General features: G+C 32.3%; 5 protein-coding genes and 2 pseudogenes across 7 annotated transcripts; 3 read left to right on the forward strand and 4 right to left on the reverse strand.

Annotated features, from left to right (window-relative positions):
- On the forward strand, nucleotides 1–1,589 carry LOC120124306. The gene is made up of 2 exons (XM_039143016.1): nucleotides 1–877; nucleotides 1,216–1,589. The coding sequence occupies exons 1-2, from the start codon at nucleotides 619–621 to the stop codon at nucleotides 1,437–1,439; spliced, it is 483 nt and encodes a 160-aa protein (XP_038998947.1). The 5' UTR covers nucleotides 1–618; the 3' UTR covers nucleotides 1,440–1,589.
- Nucleotides 1,590–1,627: 38 nt separating this feature from the next.
- On the reverse strand, nucleotides 1,628–4,176 carry LOC120124305. Of its 3 annotated transcripts, none has more exons than XM_039143013.1 (6): nucleotides 4,007–4,176; nucleotides 3,610–3,840; nucleotides 3,339–3,512; nucleotides 3,143–3,249; nucleotides 2,693–3,027; nucleotides 1,628–2,322 (listed from the first exon to the last, which is right to left on the reverse strand). In XM_039143013.1, the coding sequence occupies exons 1-6, from the start codon at nucleotides 4,016–4,018 to the stop codon at nucleotides 1,910–1,912; spliced, it is 1,272 nt and encodes a 423-aa protein (XP_038998944.1). In that variant the 5' UTR covers nucleotides 4,019–4,176; the 3' UTR covers nucleotides 1,628–1,909. The 3 variants fall into 3 exon arrangements, with proteins under 3 accessions (XP_038998944.1, XP_038998945.1, XP_038998946.1); XM_039143014.1 differs by having other exon boundaries at nucleotides 1,628–2,277; nucleotides 4,007–4,175; XM_039143015.1 differs by having other exon boundaries at nucleotides 3,972–4,174.
- A 1,691-nt stretch (nucleotides 4,177–5,867) lies between these two features.
- Nucleotides 5,868–7,990, reverse strand: LOC120124308 (50S ribosomal protein L35, chloroplastic-like). Its single transcript, XM_039143018.1, has 3 exons — nucleotides 7,643–7,990; nucleotides 7,212–7,328; nucleotides 5,868–6,129 (listed from the first exon to the last, which is right to left on the reverse strand). The coding sequence occupies exons 1-3, from the start codon at nucleotides 7,910–7,912 to the stop codon at nucleotides 6,052–6,054; spliced, it is 465 nt and encodes a 154-aa protein (XP_038998949.1). The 5' UTR covers nucleotides 7,913–7,990; the 3' UTR covers nucleotides 5,868–6,051.
- Nucleotides 7,991–8,694: 704 nt separating this feature from the next.
- On the forward strand, nucleotides 8,695–9,191 carry LOC120124242. The gene is made up of 2 exons (XM_039142946.1): nucleotides 8,695–8,975; nucleotides 9,125–9,191. Exons 1-2 carry the CDS (start codon nucleotides 8,695–8,697, stop codon nucleotides 9,189–9,191), a joined length of 348 nt encoding a protein of 115 aa, XP_038998877.1.
- Nucleotides 9,192–10,916: 1,725 nt separating this feature from the next.
- Nucleotides 10,917–15,254, reverse strand: LOC120124309 (annotated as a pseudogene).
- Nucleotides 15,255–17,279: 2,025 nt separating this feature from the next.
- Nucleotides 17,280–19,560, reverse strand: LOC120124243 (11-beta-hydroxysteroid dehydrogenase-like 3). The gene is made up of 3 exons (XM_039142948.1): nucleotides 19,315–19,560; nucleotides 18,851–19,061; nucleotides 17,280–17,341 (listed from the first exon to the last, which is right to left on the reverse strand). The coding sequence occupies exons 1-3, from the start codon at nucleotides 19,558–19,560 to the stop codon at nucleotides 17,280–17,282; spliced, it is 519 nt and encodes a 172-aa protein (XP_038998879.1).
- Nucleotides 19,561–21,438: 1,878 nt separating this feature from the next.
- On the forward strand, nucleotides 21,439–24,888 carry LOC120124244 (annotated as a pseudogene).
- The last annotated feature ends 1,854 nt before the right edge of the window (nucleotides 24,889–26,742 follow it).

The raw sequence follows: 26,742 nt of genomic DNA on the forward strand, positions 1-26,742 counted from the left end.
ACATGTTAACTTATGTCAGATGAATAAGCAAACCATGTTTGACATGTTTTCTGGTTGAAATTCAAAGCTAATATTCGCTTCTTGTAAACCAGGTTTGACTCAACAGCATCAATCAGATAAGATAAAGAACAAAGATTCAGCCCCATTGGTTAACAAGAGTGGAACAAGTTCAACTTCAGTTTCTAGGATTTATAAGAAGGAAAAAACAACACAACCTCCCAAGGATGCCACAAGTTTGCTCAAGAGGAGAGAAACTAGTACAATTATGCAATCAAAGCAGCTTACAATAAAGGGAACAGCCCAACCTCTCAAAGATCCAGCAGGGTTGGATAAAAAGAGTGAGACTAGTAGAATTGGGACACTGATACAGTCTATGAAGAAGAAGGTGACATCCCAATCTTGCGGAAAGCCGAATACGGTTGAGAATGGTCGAAACAAAGGAATTCTGGCTTCGAAGCATGTCTTGCAGAACAAAGAAACAGCTCAACCTCCCAAAGACTGTCCAGGGTTGGTCAAGAATTGTGGAACCAGTAGGATTACTGAATCAAAGCATGTTATGCAGAAAAGGGAACAAGCCCAAAATGTCAAAATATTGGAACTAGAAGAATTCCAGCATCAATGCAGAAACAGAAAGAGATATATTTGCCAAAAGACTCCGGATCATCTGTTAAGAAGATAGAAACTACTGCTACAAGTCCAACATTGAAGCAGTTTACTCCGAAAAAGGAGAAAAAACGACCTTCCAAAGGCTCTGCTGGTGTAGTGAGCAAAAGTGGAACAAGCAGAACTCCTAGGCTGGTTACACAGAGAAAAGAAACAACCTTTGACAATCGAAGACAAAACCAACATTTCTACGAAGATCATGTAGTTTGGGAAGGTATGTATACAAGTTCCTTCTGGAATATTCTGCTCTTAATCCGATACGAATATATTATCACGTTCATCCAAGACTCGTCCCATGGAGGAGTAAATTTGTGTCCCATAGTTTACTTGATCAAGTAACATGTATAATTGCATTCACATTTGCCTTAAAAAAATCTCAGGGAGACATCCTGAAATGTAAAAGATTTGCATTTGGATTTTAGAAATAGAACTATATGGACACAGCTTGATATATTCTATAATCTGCTATGCAATGTAGAAACTCCAAAATAGTGACAATGAAAGAAGAGAAACATGAAGCTTTACCATAACAATTTCTTTCCGATTTTGCAGGTTTCGATGATGGCATCAGGCCGCTTGGGATTAGCTGTCTATTATGTGAAGGTGATCTTGCAAATGAACCCAAATACGGTCCAGATAGGGAGTGTCGTAATCCTGTAGAGAATGCTGTTCTTTCATGTGGTCATGTCTTCCATAGCCAGTGCTTACGGCTGACAGTAGCTTATGAGAAGTGTAGAGATCCTCCATGCATAATATGCGCCAGTATTTCATCTTAAATCCCTGCGTATTGTTTCATTTTCTTGAGATCCCTTTTTCGAGTCTTGCATTCTTTTGCTGTTTTACCAGTACCAGGAAAGGAGAAACGAAATCAAACCATACATTTCAACTTCCTCAGCCTTGAATTTTATCGAACTGTAAAGCAATCAAAATCGAATTCCACAAGCTTCTTGTACACATTGTAGCATTGCACAGAAAAGTTACAATTTACGTACATATTACAATAGAGCCAACGATCAGCTTATTACAACATTCAATTTTGCTAAAGCACCTAAGAACATGGGTTTTACCAGAATTCTTCATCAAAAGAGTTTTTTTTCCAAACCCAGGTAAATCCCATTGACCAAGCACCCCCTCCACTTAAATTTGATACCATAGACATCCATCATATTTCCAGCTAACACGAGGGAGATTGCGAAGCTCGATATTTATCATTTTATGCAGTTGATAAACAAGAAAACTATCTTATCTACCTTCTCTCTTCATCTTTTGAAATGTTAAACAAGAACTTTGGGAGTGATGCGATTGGGGGAAGATGAAGCAACAACTCCCCAAACGAGTCTTTTCTTGACATTCCCTGTGCCTGCTTGCTACTAGGAACTTCTTCTGTATCTCCTTCAAAATCCTTCACCTCGCTCTTAGCTATTTTGTTTAGCTGGAAATCTTTTACATCAAGGTCGTCACGATTTTCCCCTTTATCCTGTGAGTTTGCGCCTGTCGTGCCATCCTTTTCAGGAAGATACTGTTCAATATGGTTCATAAGATCATTCATGGAGATATATGGATGAAGTCCAGGCACTTTTATCTTGTCCAAATTCTTTGGCTGCTTTGAACCCACTGCATGACAAGATCCACTTGCTTCAGTGGCACAAGAGTCCATCGCTAATACGAAATGAAAAATTAATAGATAAGGAAGAAAAAAAAAGTGTGTTTTATTTTTAAAAAAATGCTTTAGAAGATCGTATTTCATCTTTCTATTCAGCTATCAAGTTTAAACCAGGAAAGAAGAAATTGCATTATTGCACATACTAAGTCCACAAGACACTGAATAAATCAAATATATGTACATGCAAAATTCATTATACACATATATATACACTGTGTAACAATTATAAAGTATAGTTAAGATCAATGTATTCAAACCATAATAGGGATCAGATTTCAAAGAGTAAATAAAAGAAAATGCAAAATGAGTACATAAGAAAATTTCCCATCAGCACATAAAAAACAATCCATAAGTTCTTGATTGTACCTGAACTGGGGGATCGAGCGTCCCTGTACATAGTTTCCGAGGTTATAAAAGCGGAATCCCCTTTCCCGATATCCGAAGACAAAGACCGAGCTGCAGATGGTGATGCTACACTCTGGAAGCCAGAGGTAGAAGTTCCTTTACCGGTCTCTCCCTGTCTGTCATCATGCACTCTCATTTCATTGGGATCCTCATTCGGCAAAGTCTGAGACTCAAAATATGGCGAATCCAAAACTATCTCTGGTTGTCTGCTTAAACAGTTTAAACGCATGTCACACTGAATGAGCTTCTCAAAATGTTTGTTTAAGAATCCTCGAGGACACTGCAAAAAATGCTGCCTGCACAGCCGAAATATAAATTTTCCAACGGTACATTAGCCCGTGTAACTCTATACACACACAACTGAGATAACCTAAAACATTTAGCCTGCACAACCAAATATATCACTTTTACCTATGTATGCTAGCTTGACCGTCTGTAAAATCGGAAGTTGCCTGCCATAAGGTGTGTTTTCTAGGCTGAGGATTCGTCTCCCGGAAGAAAAGGGGCCGTCTCGCCAGCTGCATCGTAAAAGAAACAACCAAAGTCATACATATTCATTGAGAGAGAGATTAAAACAGGGATGATCATAAGAAGAAACAAAGTTTACCACGACATTCAAAGTCCCCGGTCCATCATCGGGACAATTCGCTTTAATCGCCATGATATTCGACCACTGTATTTCGATTTTACTCTTGAGCGCACCTTCCAATACCTCCCAAACAAGCTTGTGCTTGGCGAAATAACACTTGGCCACTAAATCACCTTCATACCTAGACTTATACTGCAAATCATCAAGGGAACAATTCTTCAGCTACTCGACCTCAAAATACATGCATTTTGTAAAACAATTAAAACAAAACTCGTTGAAAAGATGCAACCTCCCAATTGCCGATTCGAAGAATGGAAGCCGGGAAGTTCGAGGCTTTAAGCTTATCAGCAGCGTGTTTAGCCTCCTTGGCTCCAGAGCTCAGGACTTCAGCTTGGGAAGATGAGCCACTGCTTTGGGATTGTGAGAGGCGCATTTGGATCAAATCCAAAAGTGACGGGCTCTTCCTTAGCGTCAGACCAAGTGGACTTGGCTCATCCAAAAGATTAAATTCCGAGTTCCACTGACCCAAAAAAAACTTTTAAAAATTAAAACCTGACATAAGCTTCTTGCTTCCCAAAATATTTGCGATTCCTAAAATTACGTAATTTCAGTTCGTTTGAAAAAGGTTAATAAAATTGAAAGAGGAATTACAAGTTGAAGATCTGGAGATGGTTTTGATCGTTTACCAAGAGGTCCATGTTTTTCCTCTAAAGAATCTTCGACGATCTCCAATTTCACCGGCGCCTTTCCGGGCACGCAGTCTTTGGGGGCTCCGGCCTAAGATTTCCGGATTTCATCAACCGAACCGTTCAACCAAACAGAAATCACGATTTCACAGCCCAAATTTTTCTCAAGAATCCTTTTTTTCTCTTTTTTTTTAGTCTCTGGAAATTGAAGTTAAGACTAAAAAAACACAACTGTTTTTCTGACGGCGGACACGTGCGAGATCCCGTGATACTTTGAGCCATCGCGTGTGCGATGAAGATATGGGATTACTTCAATATCCTTGTTTTTTTTGGCAATTAGTGGTCAGAGTGGAGGTCATTGTCGTTATTCTACAGAAAAAGTTGAGCATGTTCTGGCAGAAAGTAAACCAGTAATGGATAAGTGTGGGGCCCAGTAGATTAGATTCGTTTTAGTTTGCGGCGGCTGTTTGGCTTTTTCGACACGTGTCTATATATCGGCCGTAGCTTCTGCCGAATGGACTAGGGTTTTAAAAGTTGACCGGTCGTGACGTAAATGAAATGGGTACCATCAACTTTGGATATTTAGTGAACTATTGCTAATAATTATTTGAAGTCACTTAACTTGATACACATAATTTAATATAAATAAAACAATTCTTTTTTGTCAACAATGAAGTGGTTAATTGCTCTTAATTGAAAAAAAAACAAGGGAAAAATTACATCGTTTCTTACTAAAATTTATTTTATCTTATATTTTATTCATTATATTTTTAATTTTTTAATTTTATTTATTAAACTTTACGGATTAAATCATTTTGCTCATTCAGTCGTTAGCTCTCTAATGGTGTGATTAAAAATAATAAAAACTATAAAGTATAAATTAAATAGTTCCTCACCGAACTTTACTTTATCTCCTATTTTACTTACCCAACTATAAAATAAAAATATAAGGTGATTGGATGCTACTGTCGACCGCTGTAGATGATGGTCGTTCAGTCTCAAATTTCATGGGTTGCTTCGCCTCGACACCTTGAGTCTGAATCCGACCTCTATTTTACCGGAACTTGCTTCGAAGTCCACAAATAGAAGATTGAAAGTGAGGAAGACGAAAATTTTCAGTCAATATTCATGGATTTTGGGATATTTTCGGTGAAACAACCACCAGATTCGAACTCCGAGAGTCGAGATGAATCGACCCATTAATTTTGGGATCGAATTACTACCGTCAACGACGGTAGACGGTGATCGAAATGAAAAAATGACGTGGTCGTCAGTGGCGACAATGGGGGAAAAAGAAGTTTTCAAACTACGTTATTTTGGTGTATATTTGAGTTTTTCAAAACGACGTCGTTTTGTTGTTTGTTTCATGTTATAACACCGTTAAAAAGTCAACGACAAAGTAAGCAAAATAAGAGAAAGAGTAAAATTCAATAAAAAAAATTATGTAATTTATTCCAAAAAAATAAAACAACTCCTCTTATGCACGTAAAATGATGTCATTTTGGTACAAATCAAACGACATCAATTCTGAAAGAATTGTTTTTATTCCAAATTTGATGATTATGAAAGAATTGTCTTCATTCCAAATTCGAACGCCATGAATATTAAAGATATGCTTATTTAATATCAAATAATTAAAAATTATATTTAAACAGATAGCAACTTATACTTATCACAAATTAATAAAAAAAATGTTTTCAATTTAGGTTTGCTGTTTATTTCTCAATTATTTTAATTAAAAGTTGTTGTTTCTGGAATTTTAGTAAAACGGCGTCGTTTTACAATTGAGAGAAATTGCTCCACAGTAGAGAGAAAACGCAGCTCACTGTAACCCCAAAGCATAGGCATTCAATGCACATCATAAAGTGAAATCGAATAGGTGCTTAACACGATCCGAAAAAGAATACATTTCAACTTGGGAACGATCAATGGCCGAAAACCGTATCAGAGATTAAAAGCTAAACAGAATCAACATACTTTCTCCAACATGGTATCGAGAGAATCGGTAGAAAACAAAATGAGTCCTCACATGTTGAGGTCACCTTTCACTTGGTATTTCTGTTCACTTTGAGATACGGCAAGGCACCGATCACATTGTCGTAGTCACTCCGGCTAACTTCATGCTGCAGACAGAAATTGCAAAAAGTACACAGTAAGAACAAGTTTTTATACTGAGATAGAGACCTAAAGATTTAAGTTTACACGTCAAGCAATATGTGTTTAGTTTCGAATTATCGCAGCTACTTAAATGGTCTGTTTAAACCAAATAAGGTCATGGATCAATTTCTCTTATGTACCAAGGCATCTTGAAGCATGGACACAAAACACCAAGGATGCAAGTCCATGATGTTAAACGGCGTATTTGAAGTAAGCCTGTAGTTGAGTAAATTCTCACAATGGTTATGTTTTAATTATGCCCCAGCATAGATTTTTGGTGTAGTGAAGAGTGAAGACTCGACCGATCATGGAACTTTCTCACAATACCAATGCATCTGAACAAAAAAGGTTAACAAATAACAAGGATTTCACCTTGAAAAACAGTAACAGATGAAGTGGACACTCAGAATCTACACCCTGATTATCATTACATGAATTCCTAGCAAGAAACATCTAACCATATTATCGGTCTCGGTGCATGTTACTTTTGAATACCTTGATCATTCCTTAAGGTCAGTATTCTTGCCCATTCTGCATTCGATCTCACCATACTCAACTGACAATTGATAACCAATAACCACGATCCATCGTTGAGACCACAGTAAGATAGATGCTCTGTAGGGCACAAGAATCCTTTCCCGGTACAAGAGATAGATATGTAGCTATGGCAGCTGGTTCTTCATGATTCTTTCTCTTTGGAAACTTTAATTAAAAAGGGTGATCAGGAGATTTTGCGATAGAAAAAATTGTCATGCTGAGGAACAGTTCATTTACCAATCCGAACTGAACTAGGGAAACTGCATTAGCGAAACGACGAAGTTCCCACTAATGCGGAAGAAATGAACCAGTGAGGCAGAGGAGGTGGATCAGGGATACATAATTTCGGAACCGAATCTCCTGGACTGCTAACAAAAGACCGAATGCAGCATGAATTTTGGAGCAACTATTAACATAGCACCCACTTTTTTTACTTTCTAAAAGCTCAAATATTCAACAAGAACAAAGCACAAGCAAATCAACAACTTTGGTGCGAGGGGAAAAAACAAACCATTTTGGAGAGGCGCAATTTACGCTTTGTGTTCTTCTTAGCCAACAAATGCTGCTTCCCAGCTCTTCTCCTAACTATTTTCCCTCTTCCAGTCACCCGGAACCGCTTTGCAGACGCCTAATAACCATAAGACAACACCAAACCCATTAGAACAACAAAATTCCCAAATTCTAAGCTATAATTTTTTTATTGCCAAAACAAATTTTGAACCCTGTTTTGTATGATTTGATGCAATTAACAAAATATGCTTATAAAATTTCCAACTTTTGAGAATCCTAAAACAACAGCGAAAAAAGGTGGACTCTTTTGACCCAAGTTTCAACTCAATACAGCGAAACAAATTCACATATTGTTCTGAAATAAAAAACAAGAAACGAATGATTAAAACACTGACTATTTGCTTCGATTAGTAAAGAACCAAAGCAAAGTACCTTGTGGGTTTTCATTTTGTAGCCTCTAGCAGCAAAGACAGTGAGAGATTGAAGTCTTTGGGGTGCCGGGGTAGAACTGCAAAGCTTCTGGGGAGCAAATGAAGGGAACCCAGAAATGCTCTGGGTGGAACTGAGTTTCAAGGCTTTCCCAACCTTGTTGAATCGGGGGAGTCGGACTGAGCCGTGAATGAGTGGAGTGGAGGACGGCGGATTTGAACGAGAAATGGATAAATTAAAAGACATGGTATTTAAAATCAGAGAGGAAGCCATTGATGAAATCAAAGTTTCGCTGTTTTGCTTTTGTTAGTAAGATACGAACAAAAGGTCTACTTAATTTATCCAAAAAAAAAAGGTCTACTTAGGGGAAGATAAGAAATCAAAGGTAACAGGGAAGTGGATGTGGCTTTGGATAGACGTTGCGTCCTCATGGCATATCATGGAGCAGCGGAACATAGGCGTTTGTGGCTGTAATTTATCTATTTCTTTTTTTGATAAATAATTTGTCTATTTCAAATATTAATAGTTTAAGAATTAAAATAATTTGCACGAACGAATTTAACTTAATGATTAAAGAAATTATTGTTGTTTCTAGAGTATCAGGTTCAAGCACCAGCGACTGTAGTAGGATGATTGAGCGTTCAATGTCAAATGATTGGGAGTATTTAGAATAGACATTACTTTATAAGCATCTTAGCTTAATCAAAAGAATTAAAATGTAATTTATCCCAATTTTCCAAATTATTTAAAAAAATTACACATTAACATCTATACGTACATAATTACACAGAACATACAATAATATTCATTTAAAAGAAATTTAAGAATGTACAAATATAAACTTGATTATGTAAAATATTTAAAAATTAAAAAAATAACCAATGGAGCAAATTACAAATTTATTTTTCAAAAATCTCGTGAAAACAACGAAAAGAGAAATGAAAATGTATTTGAAATACGAAATATTCTTATTTATTTCGGGCCCATATTTAACCTAATTATTTCCTAAAATAGTAGTGTAAATGTCTAGAATACCCTTTTTTTCTTTTTCCTCTATGGATGAGGGTAATGAGATATCTCACCAGATAAGTGATGACAGGAAAATGTGGACAATACACAAAAGCTTAACCTTCAATGGCATTCTTCACCCCTCCCATCTTCCTGTTACAAGGAATGACTCGAGATTTGTTACCAAGCTGAGTAAAAGGAAAGATAGTGTTGATCCGAGTTCGAGCAATAGCAACAATCGATTTCCGAAGTTCACACTCGGAGTTTCGAACACGGTTCTTGCAAGGTCTCTTGTTGGTTTATTTGGACTTGGATTCATTGATGCTGGGTAAGCCTAACCATCTTTGTTTCTCTCTTTCTCGACTTCACTACTTTCGTAATATCGGTTTATATTTTTCGGGTCGAATGGAATGTTGTATACGAATATGTAAAAAATATTTAATTAGTGTACTCTATTTGTTATTGTGATGTTTTCAGGTATAGTGGGGATTGGTCGAGGATTGGAGTGATTTCAATGGATACGAAGTGTATTTTTAGTTTTTGATATTTTTTAACAAATTCATTTATATTTTTAATTTAAAAATATATAAAAACATTTATATACATATGTATTAATATATTAATTGGACCAACATAATTTTTTTAACATAACTCATACATATTTTTATTCAGGACACACTACCTATTTATCATCCATCTATTACATAATTTAAGTTTTGGTCATTCAACTATTATTTATATATATATATAAAATCGTGCCTAATATTATACTTTAGTTCTGTTTTAGTGGCATGTCGTTACCATTGATGCCAACATGATATATCAATATCACCGTTAAATTTAAAAAAAAAACAAACGAACAAAATAAAGCTAAAAAAATAATATAAATATAATTTAAAATAAATAATAAATAAATGTGTGAGCCATGGCCTAGGTAGACCTATTACCCATGTTTGGGTGTATTTCATATTTATGTAATATCTTCAATGAAAAAGTGGCCTTCTGCCATTTTGATTGGACTGGCCACAGCCTTGGATTTAACCAACAATTACAATTTCCCTACCTTTGCTCAAGAGCGATAGTCTATGAGGAACTGGCCTCGACCTTTTGTATTTAGTTATTTTTTGGATAAATTACCCGTGTAGTATCTCAACTATCAATTTTGTTCTCTTTTAATCATTTAATTATTTTTTATTCAATATCATACTTACGTTTTATTTTTATTTCATTTTGGCCACTCGCCGATAAAAAAAACTAACAGAATGACCAACGTGGTATTTTTCATTTTTAAAAATGGTGGCACGGTATTATCTTATGATAATACGTTAGCATCACAGTTGAAACCAAAACGAAATGTTAGGAATAATTTTTAAAAAATAATTGGATTACCAAAACATAACAAAATAATAATTAAGATATTAAATATGTAGTTGACTCTTATTTGTTGGGTACTTGTCATTTTCAAACTTAGATAAATTAATTTTTTTAATTAATTTTGAAATTAAATAATTTAAATTATATTTTTTATTTAAACGATTTTAAGTCAAATTTTATAATATTTAAATTAAAATTTCAATAATTAAATTTTGAATGATTTTGGGGCCTTTATGCTATAGTTTTAAATTGACGTATCGTGAAAATTAACTTCTAATATTTATTAAAATAATTACTTTGATTCATTTTTTATAAAATATTTTAATTTTAATATTTTATTTACAATAAGAAATTTCTTAAAATTTACCAAATAATCACTTTAATCCTCGTACTTTTTAGACTATTTTAATCTTCAACATTTCATTTTTAATCTTGAGATGATAAACAAAATAAAAAAGATTAATTCAACTACTCCGATTAAGGTTCGTGAACAGTGGTGGATCCACATTGCATTAGTGTCCACCTTGAAATTTTTTAAAATTTGAATTTTCTTCTTTAAAATCGAAATTTTCTTCTTTAAAATCAAAATTTTCTTCATTAATGTATGTGTGTCTACCCTGAAATTCTATGGTGTCCGCCCTGAAATTTTATTGTATCAAAAATATATATTAATTATGTGTGTCCACCATCAAAAAATTTCTAGATCCACCAGTATTCGTGAATACCGACTTTGAGATCAAAGGTCGACTGGAAGAGCTAGGAATGAAACAACCCAAAACTAGAAGATCGAAACACAATAAACTCGGAAAAGCAACACATACGCATAAAGAATTGATTCGATCTTTTTATTTTACAACAAAAGAGGTATTATTAATATATTTCACAACGTTTATGACTAGGATGTTTTCTTGGCATACCCAAGTTTCCCCATCAAAGTGCAAAGACATACTGAGTCGAGCAACTCGGGGCAAAGCATCTTGAACAACCAAAGCGTGCTATACCAAGATGGTTCTGTCAAGTATGCATCTCCACGGCAAGCGCTCGCCACAATCGACTTGGCACACCGTTCTGCTGATTCACCCATAAGAAATCCCTCGTGTATCTACCCAAAAACATTAATCATTTAAATAAAAAGAGAGAGAAATATGCGTATACAGAATACTTTGAAAAAGAAACAAAAAGTAGGATATACCTGATACGTGTTTGCTATTTGTAGGACCATATCAGTATAAATTAAGCCAGGGGTAACGATCGTAACTCCAATATCTGATCCAAATTCAACCCTCAAAGTGTCATAGAAGCTGATCAGTGCTGCCTTTGCTGCCTGAATCAGCCATTCCAGAGCTTACAATTAACAAAATAATAATGAAAAAGTATAGTGAATCATATAGTATAGAGGATACTTCTTACACTGTAGAAGCAGTTCCTTGGAATCGGCATCCATGCACCAATTGAAGCAATCACAATGATTTTGCCTTTGTTTTCTTCAGGTGTGAACTGCAAAGTGAGTTCCGTATACCGATCCCCAGAAATTTGTGTTCTACGAAATAAAGAGACGTAGTTCAATTAGTTTATATATCCATTTTGACATTAAGTTATATTATAATTCTCGATATCTGATTTTGATATTTATGTGTACACAAGGTAATTCCTTACCTTACTACATGCCCATGCTTTGTCAGAAGGTAATTCCTTACCTTATGTTCTTATACTATAAGTATAAGGTCCTTACCAAGTGTATGTGGGTATGATTCAGGGAAACTACAAATTCTGGTGTTCGGAAGTGGATAGTGTTCGTGTTTTAAAAGCATTTTTATAAATTATTTTTTACTGAATTATTTATCTGATTATTTGTATACACTGCAAGGAGCACATTGCTTTTTAGCTCACTCTTTATAAATTAATTTAAATTTTGTAAATCTTAATTAATCTAGTAAAAATAATTTGTATAAGTGTTGATGATATGCTTATATTACATGCATATATTATGTATAATATTTTTTATTTTTTTTATTTTTTAATAATGTATAAGTAATTATTTTATAACTTGTTATATATATTCATTTTTTAAATTTTTTTAAAAGTAGTCTTAGTATTTTTAATATATATATTTAATTTTTTGGTAATTTTATTTAATTTTTAATTTTTAATTTTTTGGATATTTGAATAATTTTATATTTATAATTTAAATAATTTTTTTTATTTTTTTAAAAAATTAAATAATCCATTGAACTTAAAAAAACAATTTAGCCCTAGGACAAAATAAAAATATCAATTTAGCTCATTTGTCATATCTTCTGTCATGTTATTATCCACAGTGAACTGCCACATCATTACAGTATACCGTCACATTAGCACCATGAACTGTCACGTAAATAATATAACGGTCAACAATAAAAAAACGTTGAACAAATGACTATATTAAATTTATTTTTTGAATTAAAAAATCACAGTAAAAATATAATAATACGAGGTCACGATCATTTTTTTCTTCCTGAAAGTATAGGAGGCTTGAATGTCTTTTTGCCAAAAGAAAATAATTTCCTTAACCAGTAACAAAGACAAAGAGCACTCAGCTTTAATCCAAAAATAGGCTTTATAAACGTGCTTTCTAGACCGTACAATAAACAAATGATCTCTCGACTATAGGATATTGCTTTATTAAATCTATTTATTATTAAAAGTTACAAAATGATCATTTGATTATAGAGTGTTGCTTTGTTGAGTCCCTTGACTATTAAAAGTTTCTAAATGGTCACCCGACTATTATTATGTTCCAAACTCGTCCTTTTTCGTTAAAAAATTTGACGGGTATATTGAGTTGAACGTTAATTACTGATTGTGATATGATAAAATATGATCCTAGATTCAATGACTATCATATCTCAGCCATCATGTTAACATCCAACTTAGACAATCGCTAATTTTAACGAAAATGATTAGTTTGGAACATAATAAATAGTCGGTGACTATTTTGTAACTTTTAATAGTCGAGAGACTTAACAAAATAATATTATATATCGAAGGTCTATTTTGAAACTTTTAATATTCGATAAACTTAAGAAAATAGTAAATATAGTCGAGAGATCATTTATGTACTTTAGCATATATTTTAAAACATTTTATCACTAAGATGTTTTCTTGGCCGACCGCGGTTTCCCCGTCAAAAAGGAAAGACACACTGAGTCAAGCAACTCGGGCAAAGCATCTTGAACAACCAAAACGTACTGTACCAAGAGGTTCTGTCAAGTATGCATCTCCACGGCAAACGCTTGCCACAATCGACTTGGCACATCCTTCTGCTGATGCACCCGGACAAAAATCTATTTGTACCTATAAAAAATATTAATAATTAGGAAAAGCAACATGTTATTTGGATTTGAATTACGCCAGCGATAAAAGGGTGCGTTGTTCTCTCTAGAAGTCTCAATGTTTGAACTACGTCTGCAGGATATGTGTTTGTGTTTTTGCTTGACAAATAAGATTTTTATTGATAAAATTAAACAATCAATGCTCAAGTAGAATACCTCGTTAAAAATTTCCCCAAACTTAAGTGGAGGAAAAAGATACATTCTATCCGACGATACAAAAAAGAGGATCTAAAAGGAAACTACACCAAAAATATATCACCAGCTATGTTGATCACTCCCATGTGAACTATGCTCTTAAGACCAAATGCCACCACCAAGATGGAGGGAGTGTTGTCAATGACTAAAAAATATTCTGAAAAGATATTACTTTGTAATCACCCAAACAATTAAAAAAATATAATTATAAATAAATAATTTATATATAAGTATTTGAATATATGATAACATAATTATTAAATATGAATGTTTTGTAAAAAAAAAATAAGAGTATGATAATGGTATACCTCAGATGTATATGATTGTTGTAGGACCAAATCTGTATAAATTAAGCCAGGCATAGCGATTGTAATTCCGATATCTGATCCAAATTCAACCCTCAAAGTCTCGTAAAAGCTGATTAGCGCTGCCTTTGCTGCCTGCTCATGCCATTACAGATTTTACAATTGACAACAATTATATTGACAGGGTATAGTGAAGCATGCATGCATACATACATGCATACATGTATAGAGAAATGAGAGACTTCTTACATTGTAGAAGCAGTGTTTTGGAAGAGGAATCCATCCAGCAATTGAAGCAATCACAATGATTTGCCTTTGTTCTTCCTCAGGTGTGGAACTGCGAAATGAGTTCCATATACCGAACCCCAGAAATTCGTGCTCTACGCAGTAAAGAGATGTGTATTCATTTCAACGGAGAATTTAATGTTAAAGAATCTTTTAGTTTATATATCCATTTTGACATTAAGTTATATTATAATTCTCGATATCTGATTTTGATATTTATGTGTAACGTACCATTATACGATCGAAATCTGAAATTTGAGTTAAATCTTCAAACATGCTAAGTTGAACGATCCCAGCGTTGCTCACCAAGTGATCACTGTTTGTATTAATGAGATTAACATACGAGCTTACGGATTAGTCAAGTGTTAGTGTTTCGATACTAATAAAAATAATGGGATGCACTCGGCCCTGCTTACGGCATCCGAAGTACTCGACAGCTTTGTCGATGATGATTTTGCAATCTTCCGGTTTCGAAACATCGGCAGGAACGATTAGAACATCCGGTGAACCTAGCCGGCGAGATTTATCGGCGACTGTGCTAAGACGATCTTCTCTTCTGGCCACAGAGCTAAGCGAGCTCCTTTCCTGGCATACTCGTACGCAACATGCTACAACAAAACAGTGAAGCAAGGGCTGTAAACTGAGTCAACTAGGGATAGACTTGGAATTTTATGTTAAAAGATATAAATTTATAGGAGGCGAGTACATATCTTTAACCAAAAACATAAAAAAATATTTAAATTATATGAAAATTCATTCTTAAAACTTAGAATCCGCTCATACTAACATAAACATAAACATTAAAAAATTGAATATTTTTTATATCGGATACAAATCATATATGATGATATGAATAACGTAATTTACCTCTCCGATACCGGATGATGCACCGGTGATGAGAACCACTTTTCCGGCTACATTTTCGGAGCGGAAAGATCTGAGAATATATCTAATAAGCTTGAAAATCAGATATGGTGGCAAGAAAAAAGACGAGGAAAAGGATGACAACAAGAGGGAATATGATGTTGAGGAGCTGGTGAATGCAATCCATGGCTCAGTTCGCTGGTGAAAATGGTATCCACTCATTCTAGTGTCTATGACAACAAAAGCATAGATTTATTAAATTGTAATACAAAATATTTATTTTTATAATAATAAATTAAAAAATAAATTCAAACCAAATAATCACACTATTAAATTTACACCCTTCAAGCCACCTACCAAAAATTCAGTTTAATGAAATACATAGTATTTAGGGTAGACTATATTTCAAGCCATTTAATTATTAAGTCAGTTAGAAGCTTATCATACTTTTTTAATAAAATTATAATTAATTATTTAATTAAAATATTATTATAAATATATCACTTTACCGTTAAAATTAAAACAAAAGCCTAATGGGACATAATATAATTAAAAATTATTTTAAAATTACATATCCTATTAATTTAGTCTTAATTTAAAATAGTTTAACGAATATAAGTTTTATATTTAAAATTCCTATCAATTTAATCTCTTCTTGTGAGATTGTCAAACCAGATATTCGACCTGATCTGACCCGATTGATCCGACCTGAATATATTCTTTAAAAAAGCTTGATCCGGCCCGATCCAAACTCAATTTAAGAAAACTAACCCTATAGAATCTGATCGGGTCAATTCTATCAAATTTCAGATGTCTTTTGCCCTAAAATGAAACGTTAAGGGTCAAAATATTCTAATAAATAGAATATGGGACTAAAATAATCATTTTAATAAACGTCGGGACTAATTTTAGTATTATGCCTATTTATTTACACCCTTCATCAAGAGTTATAAGACGACAATTTCAATTTTTTCAATTGAGTTCTCATTATATCTAATAAAAAGATATATATATATATTGATTCAGATAGTTTTGACCAAAAATCGACTCGAGTTTCGGATCAAACGAGACCCTCTTAAACCCAGACCGAGCGCAGATGAAAGTGTTTAATTTTAAGTAAAGTTTAGGTGGGTCAAAAACTCGAATCCACATAACTTATGATCATCCTTAAGTATGACATGATAAAAATTAAAAAAAAACACAAATATTCCAATAATTTCTGAAAATATATAAATTACTATTTTAAAACTTTTATAAGTGTAAAACATTTAAAATACATTACCACACAAACATATATTATAAATATGACATGGAATAATTTTAGGGTAAAGTATACAAATAGTATCTCGATATAAAATTACTTTATTAAATCTATCTATTAAAAGTTATAAAATCATTCGATTATAGAGTGTTGTTTTGTTGAGTCCCTTGACTATTAAAAATTTCAAAATGGTCACCCGATTATTCATTATGTTCCAAACTCTTCTTTTTTCGTTAAAAATTTTGACGGTATTTTGAGTTGAACGTTAATCTGCTTATTGTGATATGATAGAATCTCATCTCAAATATCATATCTCAGCCATCATGTTAACGTTCAGCTTAGACAACCGCTAATTTTTTAACAAAAAATATGAGTTTGAAACATAATAAATAGTCGGGTGACTATTTTGTAATTTTAATAGATTAACGATCAAACTTTGTAATATTCGATGGACTTAATAAAATAATAACTTATAATCGGGAGATCATTTATATTCTTTAGCCTATATTTTAAAACATTCTATCACTAAGATGTTTTCTTGGCCGACCGCGGTTTCCCCGTAAAAAACGAAAGACACACAGAGTCAAACAACTCGGGCCAAAGCATCTTGAACAACCAAAACGTGCTATACCAAGTATGCATCTCCACGGCAAGCTCTTGCCACAATCGACTTGGCACATCCTTGTGCTGATTCACCCGGACAAAAGTCTGTTTGTGCCTATAAAAAATATTAATAATTAGGGAAAAAAAACCTCAAGGCTCAAGTAGAATGCCTCGTTAAAAATTTCCCCAAACTCAAATGAAGGAAAAAGATACAATATATCCGATGATACAAAAAAGAGGATCTAAAAGGAAACTACGTACACCAAAAAATATATCACCAGCTGTGTCGACCACTCCCATGTGAAGCATGCACGCACATTTCAACGGCGAATTTAATGTTAAGGAATCTTTTAATCGTACGATCGATCGAAATTTTAGGTGACATCTTCAAACATGCTTAGCCGCACAATCGCAGCATTGCTTATCAAGTGATAGACTGTTTGCATCGAATGGAATTAAGCCATGAAATTAACATATAAACCTATAAGTTACGGTTCTCCAAGTCTAGCACTAAGGGTCGGTTTGGTATAGCTTTTAAAAAATAATTTTTAAAAGTGTAATAGAAACAAATTTCTAAAAGTGTTGTACAAGAGTGCGGTTTAAAATTTACTTGTTTGAGATTGTTTTTAATAAGTGAGTTTGAAAATATAAATGTTCATTATAGACATTATGTTGTAAACTAAAATAAACATTTAATTATATTTATACTTATATATGTATCATATCAATTTAATTTTAAGTATAACTTCAAAAATTATTATTATATATGAATTATATCAAATTAAACTATAATAAAAAATATATAAGAATTTATTTTATATGATTCACTATTAATATTTTAATATATAAATCATTAATTTTATTTATTTTTAAATATTAAATAAATTATTAAAAAATAAATTATTTTTAAGGATGTTAGTATTAAATTATTAAAATAAAATATAAATACATATGAGTGGTGCCTATGCATTAGTAAGGGTAAAATTATTTTTTGACAGAAAGCCGCTAGTTTTATTAAGAATAGAATATCTAGAATTACAATGCAGATTTACAAGTATAACGTAAACGTAAATAAAATTATAATTAAGATATTTTCCTATAACTATTGATACAAAAACTAGCCACCTAGATCACACAAGGATCAAATAAGGAAAAGATTAAAAAATCTTACCAAAAAAGCTCGAACATAATAAGATACAAAAAAATCTAACTGCATCGGCAAACGAACCACAAAAGGGGATGAAGCTACTGAAGGACACCGACAAATCGCAAATCAGAGTCAAGCGACGTGAAAAACTATACACAAATGCAAAGCGCGTATCTAAATCAATCTGAAGGTCAAAAGTAGGAAAGATCATTATTATAACAAATAAACGCCATCTTGATAAATCGTGATGATGTTAAATCAAACCCTAGAAAAAAAGATAAACGAAAACAACGAAAAAACCGTAAGCTACCAAAAGGCAAAGATAAACGTAACACAAAAACAAAGATAAACGAGACATAAAGGCAAAAAAATGTCACAAAGACATAATTATTCTTATTAAAAAAAAGATAACCAGCGGGCAGAAACTAACATCAAAATCTATGTCTCAGTCTATTAAACAAAATTAAAGGAGAGAAAAAAATTGGATTGATTTAACAAAAATTATAAAGAAGAGAGAATAGAAGAAAGAAAGAGAGTAGAGCTTTAATATATTAACAGTAAGGGTAAAATTATAATTTGTTTCCAAATACAAAATTAAAAATGAAAAAATAGAAATCCTATCTTTTGCGGTTGGTTTGAAATCACCATTTTCATCGCATTTTTTCCTTCACTTTTCACCTATTTAACTTTAATTTTACGGTCAAAACGGATTTGTTGCTAAAAGTACTTTTGGAAAACATTGTCAAACGGACCATAACATTGACAATAAGTATTTTTAGGGAAATCTCTACTTATGGCATCCGAAGTAATCGACAGCTTTGTCGACAACGATTTTGCAATCTTCCGATCTCGAAACATCAGTCGGGATGATTAGAACATCAGTCGAGATGATTAGAACATCCGGTGAACCTAACCGACGAGATTTATCGGCCACTGCACCAAGACGATCTTCTCTCCTGGCCACAAGGGCTAAATGAGCTCCTTTCCTTGCATACTCGTACGCAATATGCTACAACAAAACAATGAACCAAGGGGTATAAGTTGAACCAAATTGGGACCGACATAAAATTTTATGTTAGAACAATAAATTTATAAAACAAAAACTATTAACCGACAATACAAATAAAATATCTAAATTATATGAAAATTTATTCCTAGAACGTAGAACCTACTCATATTTAAGAAAACGTAAATATTAAAAAAAGTGAATATATTTATATCGGATAGGAAGCATACATGATAATATGAATAACGTAGTTTACCTCTCCGATACCGGACGATGCACCGGTGATGAGAACCACTTTTCCAGCTACATTTTCGGGGCGGAAAGATCTTGAAATATTGCTAATAAGCTTCAAAATGAGATATGGTGGCATGAAAAAAGAGAGGAAGAGGATGGTTAAAAGAGGGAATATGATGCGGAGGAGGTGGTGAATGAAATCCACGAGCTCAGTTTGCAAATGATTGACGGGTGCAGTTACTGTGATTGTGTTTAAAACGGATAACATACCGATTACCGATGGCTTCAGTTTATTATACGTTCTAGAAAGCACGTTTATAAAGCCTTTTTTTTTTATTAAAGCTGAGTGCTCTTTGTCTTTGTTACTAATTAAGGAAATTATTTTCTTTTTGGCAAAAAGACATCCAAGACTCCTATACTTTTGGGAAAAATAAAATTAATGTGCCCTCGTATTATTATTTTTTGATGTGACTTTTTAACTCAGAAAATAAATTTAATGTGATCCTTTGACTAATGTTTTTTATTGTTGACCATTATATTATTTACATGGTAGTTCATGGTGCTGACGTGACGGTCTACGGTATTGATATGACAGTTCACTGTGGATAATAACGTGACAGAAGACATGGCAGATAAGCTAAATTATTTTTTTTTTTTTTGTCCGAGGGCCAAATTTTCTTTAAGTTTAAGGGCTTATTTAATTTTTAAAAAAAATTAAATTATAAATATAAAATTATTCAAATATCCAAAAAATTAAATGTAAAAAATTAAAAATTAAATTATATTGCCAAATAAATAAATAAATATATTTAAAAAATACTAGGACTATTATTAAAAATATAAAAAATGAATATATATATATATATATATATATATATAACAAGTTATAAAATAATTACTTATACATTATTAAAAATAAAAAAATATTTTAAAAAAATATATATTATACATAAATATACATGTAATATATACACATATCATTACCACTTATACAAAGTATTTTTACTAGATTAATCAAGATTTACAAAATTTAAATTAATTTATAAAGAGTGAGCTAAAAAAACAATGTGCTCCTTGCAGTGTATAAAAAACAATCAGATAAATACTTCGGTAAAAATTAATTTATAAAATGCTTTTAAAACATGAACACTACCCACATTCGAACACCAAATTTGTAGGTTCCCCTAAATCATACACTCACCTGTACACCCGTAAAGACCTTATACTTATAGCATAAGACCTAAGTAAGAAATTACCTTATGTACAAAGCAGAGGAGCTTGTAGTAAGGTTTTACAAGTCATAGACTAAGTCTAAGAGACTTCCTCAAATAATACCACCAAATGGTAGAAATATGCATGTATTTGAGTGAAAACGGGAGTTTAATTCGTTAAAACATAAACACATTCCATATTCTAGAATCAAATACGAAAATACGATTATTAGAGATCATGTCAAAAGTATACGATAATTCAAATATCAAAACTCAATGCACATGTGGATCGCGCTTATATGTCAGGTGGAAAGCATCATAATTAGTCGAACCTAGATCAGGGGAAACACAACTACCTTCATAAAAATATATCTCAAATCAATAATATATTCAATACCCAAATAATCATGTAAAAATGTTAAAAATACTAAGCATTTGCACGAACCAATTTATATCATGGGATCGAGTCCCACGGAGGGCATTTCATAATTCGGAGGTCTCCTACGGAAGCTGCTCTCAACCTGGTGTTGGGGGCAGCCTACTACTATCTTACATCCCCCTTACCCCATTACATATGGGAACAAGGGTCAACCATTGTTGTTCCTGGATATCACGGGTTCGAGCACCAGCGACTACAACAAGGTGATTGAGCATTCATTGTCAAATAGTTGAGAGTATTTAGAATAGATACTACTTCGCAATCACTTTAGCTTTAAAAAAAACTAAACATTTCCGGGTTAACGAATCTCAGCTCGGGTCGGCTAAGCTCAGTTGGACCAGGTTGATCCAGTTCAGTTGGGTCGGTTTAGGCCAGACAGATTTAGACTGAAAAGAATTGGGCCAGACAGGTTAGACGGTCAGGTCAGAAGCAAGTCAGTAGTCGGATTGACTCGTTCCAGAAATCCTCCAGATGGTGGAAAGCAACACGCATAGCGATGGCACGTGGAGGCGCATGGGGCACCGTTGAGCATCGAAAAAATTTGAAAAAAATCCTAAAATTCAATTTAAGGGGTTTTTAGTCACTTATCAAGCTCGGTTAACAGCGTTGATACATCAACATCACCGTTATTTTTTTAAAAAAAACGAATGTCCAAAATAAAGCTAAAAGAGTTATATATATATAAGAGTTAGGATCCAATTACACTGTGTAAAACTCTTTTAGTTTTACAATCTTTTAGGATCATAGGATGAGGGGAAATCAAAGGTTGTAAAACTAAGATTAACTCCTTGTTTTTTTAGTGAACATCTTCTCATTTTCAACTATTAATCTCAACCTTTGATTTCTCATGTTCCAACGATCCTAAAAAGATGTAAAACTTATAAGTTTTACATAGTGTGAGTGGATCCTGACCCATATATATATTATAGTTGCAAATCCATAAAATTTTTATAGATTGGGCTAATAATAAATATATTAATTTAAAGTATTGTTTTTTTCAATTAAAAAAATTAAACTCTTATTTTATGTCGATCCATGTATTATTGTATAAATTATAAATTTAATTCGTATCTTTTTAAATTTATATGCAACAAATTAAAAAATCATTATACAGGTTTACTTTTTTACAACAACTAAATTAGTATCTTCTTAATTAAAGTAGAAAGGTTAAGTTGTCATTTTTTTTATAAAAGAGGTTGATGAAATTCATGATTAAAAAAATGTTTTTTTAAAGAGTGCGTTTTGTATGATATTGCTAAAGCCACGTGCAAAACCAGACTATGGGAAGGGCCTCATTACGATTAAAAAAATGTTAAATAGACAATTGTAGTATTGTGGCATTATCTCATATTAAAAAGAAATTCATTTTTATGTTTTGATGTAGATATTAATAAAACTATTTCGTTAATTAATTGAATCGTTATTTGAAATTAAAAATCCAATCGTATGCAGCAGATTTGATTGAAGTAATTATTATTTAATAACCATATCAAATTTGATAAATAATTTTAACGGTAAAGTGACATATTATGTTTTTTTTTTTAATTTTAACGGTAAAGTGATATATTTATAATAATATTTTAATTAAATATTAATTATAATTTTATTAAAAAGTATGATAAGCTTCTCACCGACTTAATAATTAAATGGCTTGAAATATAGTCTACCCTAAATACTATGTAGTTTCATTAAACTGAATTTTTGGTAGGTGGCTTGAAGGGTGTAAATTTAATAGTGTGATTATTTGGTTTGAATTTATTTTTTAATTTATATATTTATTATAAAATAAATATTTTGTATTACAATTTAATAAATCTATGCTTTTGTTGTCATAGACATCTAGAATGAGTGGACCATTTTCACCAGCCAACTGAGCCATGGATTCCATTCACCAGCTCCTCAACATCATGTTCCCGCTCTTTTTGTCATCCTTTTCCTCGTCTTTTTCTTGCCACCATATCTGATTTTCAAGCTTATTAGATATATTCTCAGATCTTTCCGCTCCGAAAATGTAGCCGGAAAAGTGGTTTCATCACCGGTGCATCATCCGGTATCGGAGAGGTAAATTATGTTATTCATATCATCATATATTGATTCGTATCCGATAAAAAAAATATTCATTTTTTAATGTTTATGTTAGTATGAGCGGATTCTAAGTTTTAAGAATGAATTTTCATATAATTTAAATATTTTTTTATGTTTTTGGTTAAAGATATGTACTCGCCTCCTATAAATTTATATCTTTTAACATAAAATTCCAAGTCTATCGACTCAGTTTACAGCCCTTGCTTCACTGTTTTGTTGTAGCATGTTGCGTACGAGTATGCCAGGAAAGGAGCTCGCTTAGCTCTTGTGGCCAGAAGAGAGATCGTCTTAGCACAGTCGCCGATAATCTCGCCGGCTAGGTTCACCGGATGTTCTAATCGTTCCTGCCGATGTTTCGAAACCGGAAGATTGCAAAATCATCATCGACAAAGCTGTCGAGTACTTCGGATGCCGTAAGCAGGGGCCGAGTGCATCCCATTATTTTTAATTTAGTATCGAAACACTAACACTTGACTAATCCGTAAGCCATATGTTAATCTCATTAATACAAACAGGGATCACTTGGTGAGCAACGCTGGGATCGTTCAACTTAGCATGTTTGAAGATTTAACTCAAATTTCAGATTTCGATCGTATAATGGTACGTTACACATAAATATCAAAATCAGATATCGAGAATTATAATATAACTTAATGTCAAAATGGATATATAACTAAAAGATTCTTTAACATTAATTCTCCGTTGAAATGAATACACATCTCTTTACTGCGTAGAGCACGAATTTCTGGGGTTCGGTATATGGAACTCATTTCGCAGTTCCACACCTGAGGAAGAACAAAGGCAAAATCATTGTGATTGCTTCAATTGCTGATGGATTCCTCTTCCAAAACACTGCTTCTACAATGTAAGAAGTCTCTTATTTCTCTATACATGTATGCATGTATGTATGCATGCATGCTTCACTATACCCTGTCAATATAATTGTTGTCAATTGTAAAATCTGTATGGCATGAGCAGGCAGCAAAGGCAGCGCTAATCAGCTTTACGAGACTTTGAGGGTTGAATTTGGATCAGATATCGGAATTACAATCGCTATGCCTGGCTTAATTTATACAGATTTGGTCCTACAACAATCATATACATCTGAGGTATACCATTATCATACTCTTATTTTTTTTACAAAAACATTCATATTTAATAATTATGTTATCATATATTCAAATACTATATAAATTATTTATTTATAATTATATTTTTTTAATTGTTTGGGTGATTACAAAGTAATATCTTTTCAGAATATTTTTTAGTCATTGACAACACACCCTCCATCTTGGTGGTGGCATTTGGTCTTAAGAGCATAGTTCACATGGGAGTGATCAACATAGCTGGTGATATATTTTTGGTGTAGTTTCCTTTTAGATCCTCTTTTTGTATCGTCGGATAGAATGTATCTTTTTCCTCCACTTAGTTTGGGGAAATTTTAACGAGGTATTCTACTTGAGCATTGATTGTTTAATTTTATCAATAAAAATCTTATTGTCAAGCAAAAACACAAACACATATCCTGCAGACGTAGTTCAAACATTGAGACTTCTAGAGAGAACAACGCACCCTTTTATCGCTGGCGTAATTCAAATCCAAATAACATGTTGCTTTCCTAATTATAATATTTTTTATAGGTACAAATAGATTTTGTCCGGGTGCATCAGCAGAAGGATGTGCCAAGTCGATTGTGGCAAGCTTTTGCCGTGGAGATGCATACTTGACAGAACCATCTTGGTACAGTACGTTTTGGTTGTTCAAGATGCTTTGCCCCGAGTTGCTTGACTCAGTGTGTCTTTCCTTTTTGACGGGGAAACCGCGGTCGGCCAAGAAACATCTTAGTGATAAAATGTTTTAAAATATATGCTAAAGTATATAAATGATCTCTCGACTATAGTTACTATTTTCTTAAGTTATCGAATATTAAAAGTTTCAAAATAGACCTTCGATTATATAATATTATTTTGTTAAGTCTCTCGACTATTAAAAGTTACAAAATAGTCACCGACTATTTATTATGTTCCAAACTAATCATTTTTCATTAAAAATTAGCGATTGTCTAAGTTGAATGTTAACATGATGGCTGAGATATGATAGTCATTTGAGAATCTATGATCATATTTTATCATATCACAATCAGTAGATTAACGTTCAACTCAATATACCGCCAAATTTTTTAACGAAAAAGGACGAGTTTGGAACATAATGAATAGTCGGGTGACCATTTAGAAGCTTTTAATAGTCAATGGACTCAACAAAGCAACACTCTATAATCAAATGATCATTTTGTAACTTTTAATAATAAATAGATTTAATAAAGCAATATCCTATAGTCGAGAGACCATTTGTTTATTTTATCCTAAAATATATTCCATGTCATATTTTATAATATATGTTTGTGTGGTAATTGTATTTTAAATGTCTTACACTTATAAAAGTTTTAAAATAATATTTTATATATTTTCAAAAATTATTGGAATATTTGTGCTTTATTTATCATGTCATCAGGGGCGGATTTTATAGTTGCCCTGGGTATCACATGTAACCCTTCAAAATTGTCTACTTAGTATTAATTTTTTCTAATTTTTTTATTTAATACAAGTGTCACCCCTAATATTGTGTGTAACCGTTGCTCTTTATTTTAGGAATTTTTTTGTGCAACCCCTGAATTTTTATCCTGGGTCCGCCTCTGCATGTCATATTTAAGGATGGTCATAAGTTAGGTTAAAAAAATAGGTAGTGTGTCCTAAATAAAAATATGTATGAGTTATGTTAAAAAAATATGTTGGTCCAATTAATATATTAATACATATGTATATAATTGTTTTTATATATTTTTAAATTAAAATATATGAATTTGTTAAAAAATTATTATATTTATATTAGTACAATCTATAAAAATTTTTATGGATTTGCAACTACACCAATATATATATAGGGTCAAGATCCGCTCACACTATGTAAAACTTATAGTTTTACATTTTTTTAGGATCATTGGAAGATGAGAAATCAAAGGCTGTGATTAATAGTAGAAAATGAGAAGATATTCACTAAAAAACGAGTTAATCTTAGTTTTACAACCTTTGATTTCCCCTCATCCAACGATCCTAAAAGATTATAAAACTAAAAGAGTTTTACATAGTGTAAATTGATTCTAACTCATATATATAACTATTTTAGTTTTACACATTTTTAGGACAGTTGGATTGAGGGAAATCAAAAGCTAAAATTAACTCCTTGTTTTTTTCAGTGAATATCTTCTCATTTTCTATTGTTGATTTTAGTATTTAATTTCTCTCGTTCGATGATCTTAAAAAAGTGCAAAACTCTAATTTTATATAATGTAATATATATATATATATATTACTATTTTTGTTAGTAATTATATAATTATTTTTGTTAATATTTGTAGTTAAAATAGAAATATTTAGATTAGATGTGAATCACATATCTTTCCACTAACTATATATGATGAGAAATTTGGTTTTTTTAATTGTTATTTCATTGGTATTATATATTTTTTAATAAATGTTGAGGACTAAGTTGTTCTGTGCCATGATTATATTGAAAAGGCCTCAAATGAGTGAACGGTGATAATCCACTATCAAAATATTATGGTAAAAATGTCATTTAGATTAGTGTTTTAATTAATGTGGTGTCGATTTTAACTTGTTGAGTTCCAAAATTCTATCATGTGATTAGGGAACGGTGA

This window comes from Hibiscus syriacus, unplaced genomic scaffold, assembly GCF_006381635.1.
Source record: "Hibiscus syriacus cultivar Baekdansim isolate YM2019G1 unplaced genomic scaffold, ASM638163v2 tig00110415_pilon, whole genome shotgun sequence".
NCBI classification, from domain to species: domain Eukaryota; kingdom Viridiplantae; phylum Streptophyta; class Magnoliopsida; order Malvales; family Malvaceae; genus Hibiscus; species Hibiscus syriacus.

Bases quoted from the DNA above. Each gene is read 5' to 3' on its own strand.
- LOC120124306 (XM_039143016.1), top strand. From the start codon at position 619: ATGCAGAAACAGAAAGAGATATATTTGCCAAAAGACTCCGGATCATCT. The intron at 878-1,215 runs GTATGTATACAA...CCGATTTTGCAG, and splicing joins AGATCATGTAGTTTGGGAAG to GTTTCGATGATGGCATCAGG.
- LOC120124242 (XM_039142946.1), top strand. From the start codon at position 8,695: ATGGATGAGGGTAATGAGATATCTCACCAGATAAGTGATGACAGGAAA. The intron at 8,976-9,124 runs GTAAGCCTAACC...TGATGTTTTCAG, and splicing joins CTTGGATTCATTGATGCTGG to GTATAGTGGGGATTGGTCGA.
- LOC120124243 (XM_039142948.1), bottom strand. From the start codon at position 19,560: ATGTTATCCGTTTTAAACACAATCACAGTAACTGCACCCGTCAATCAT. The intron at 19,062-19,314 runs GTAAACTACGTT...GTTTTGTTGTAG, and splicing joins CATCGTCCGGTATCGGAGAG to CATATTGCGTACGAGTATGC. The intron at 17,342-18,850 runs GCCATAAGTAGA...CGATGCAAACAG, and splicing joins AGCTGTCGATTACTTCGGAT to TCTATCACTTGATAAGCAAT.
- LOC120124308 (XM_039143018.1), bottom strand. From the start codon at position 7,912: ATGGCTTCCTCTCTGATTTTAAATACCATGTCTTTTAATTTATCCATT. The intron at 7,329-7,642 runs GTACTTTGCTTT...TATGGTTATTAG, and splicing joins ACAAAATGAAAACCCACAAG to GCGTCTGCAAAGCGGTTCCG. The intron at 6,130-7,211 runs GTTTGTTTTTTC...TTCTGTCTGCAG, and splicing joins AATTGCGCCTCTCCAAAATG to CATGAAGTTAGCCGGAGTGA.
- LOC120124305 (XM_039143013.1), bottom strand. The intron at 3,513-3,609 runs GTTGCATCTTTT...GATGATTTGCAG, and splicing joins TTCGAATCGGCAATTGGGAG to TATAAGTCTAGGTATGAAGG. The intron at 3,028-3,142 runs GTAAAAGTGATA...TCGGCTGTGCAG, and splicing joins GGTCAAGCTAGCATACATAG to GCAGCATTTTTTGCAGTGTC.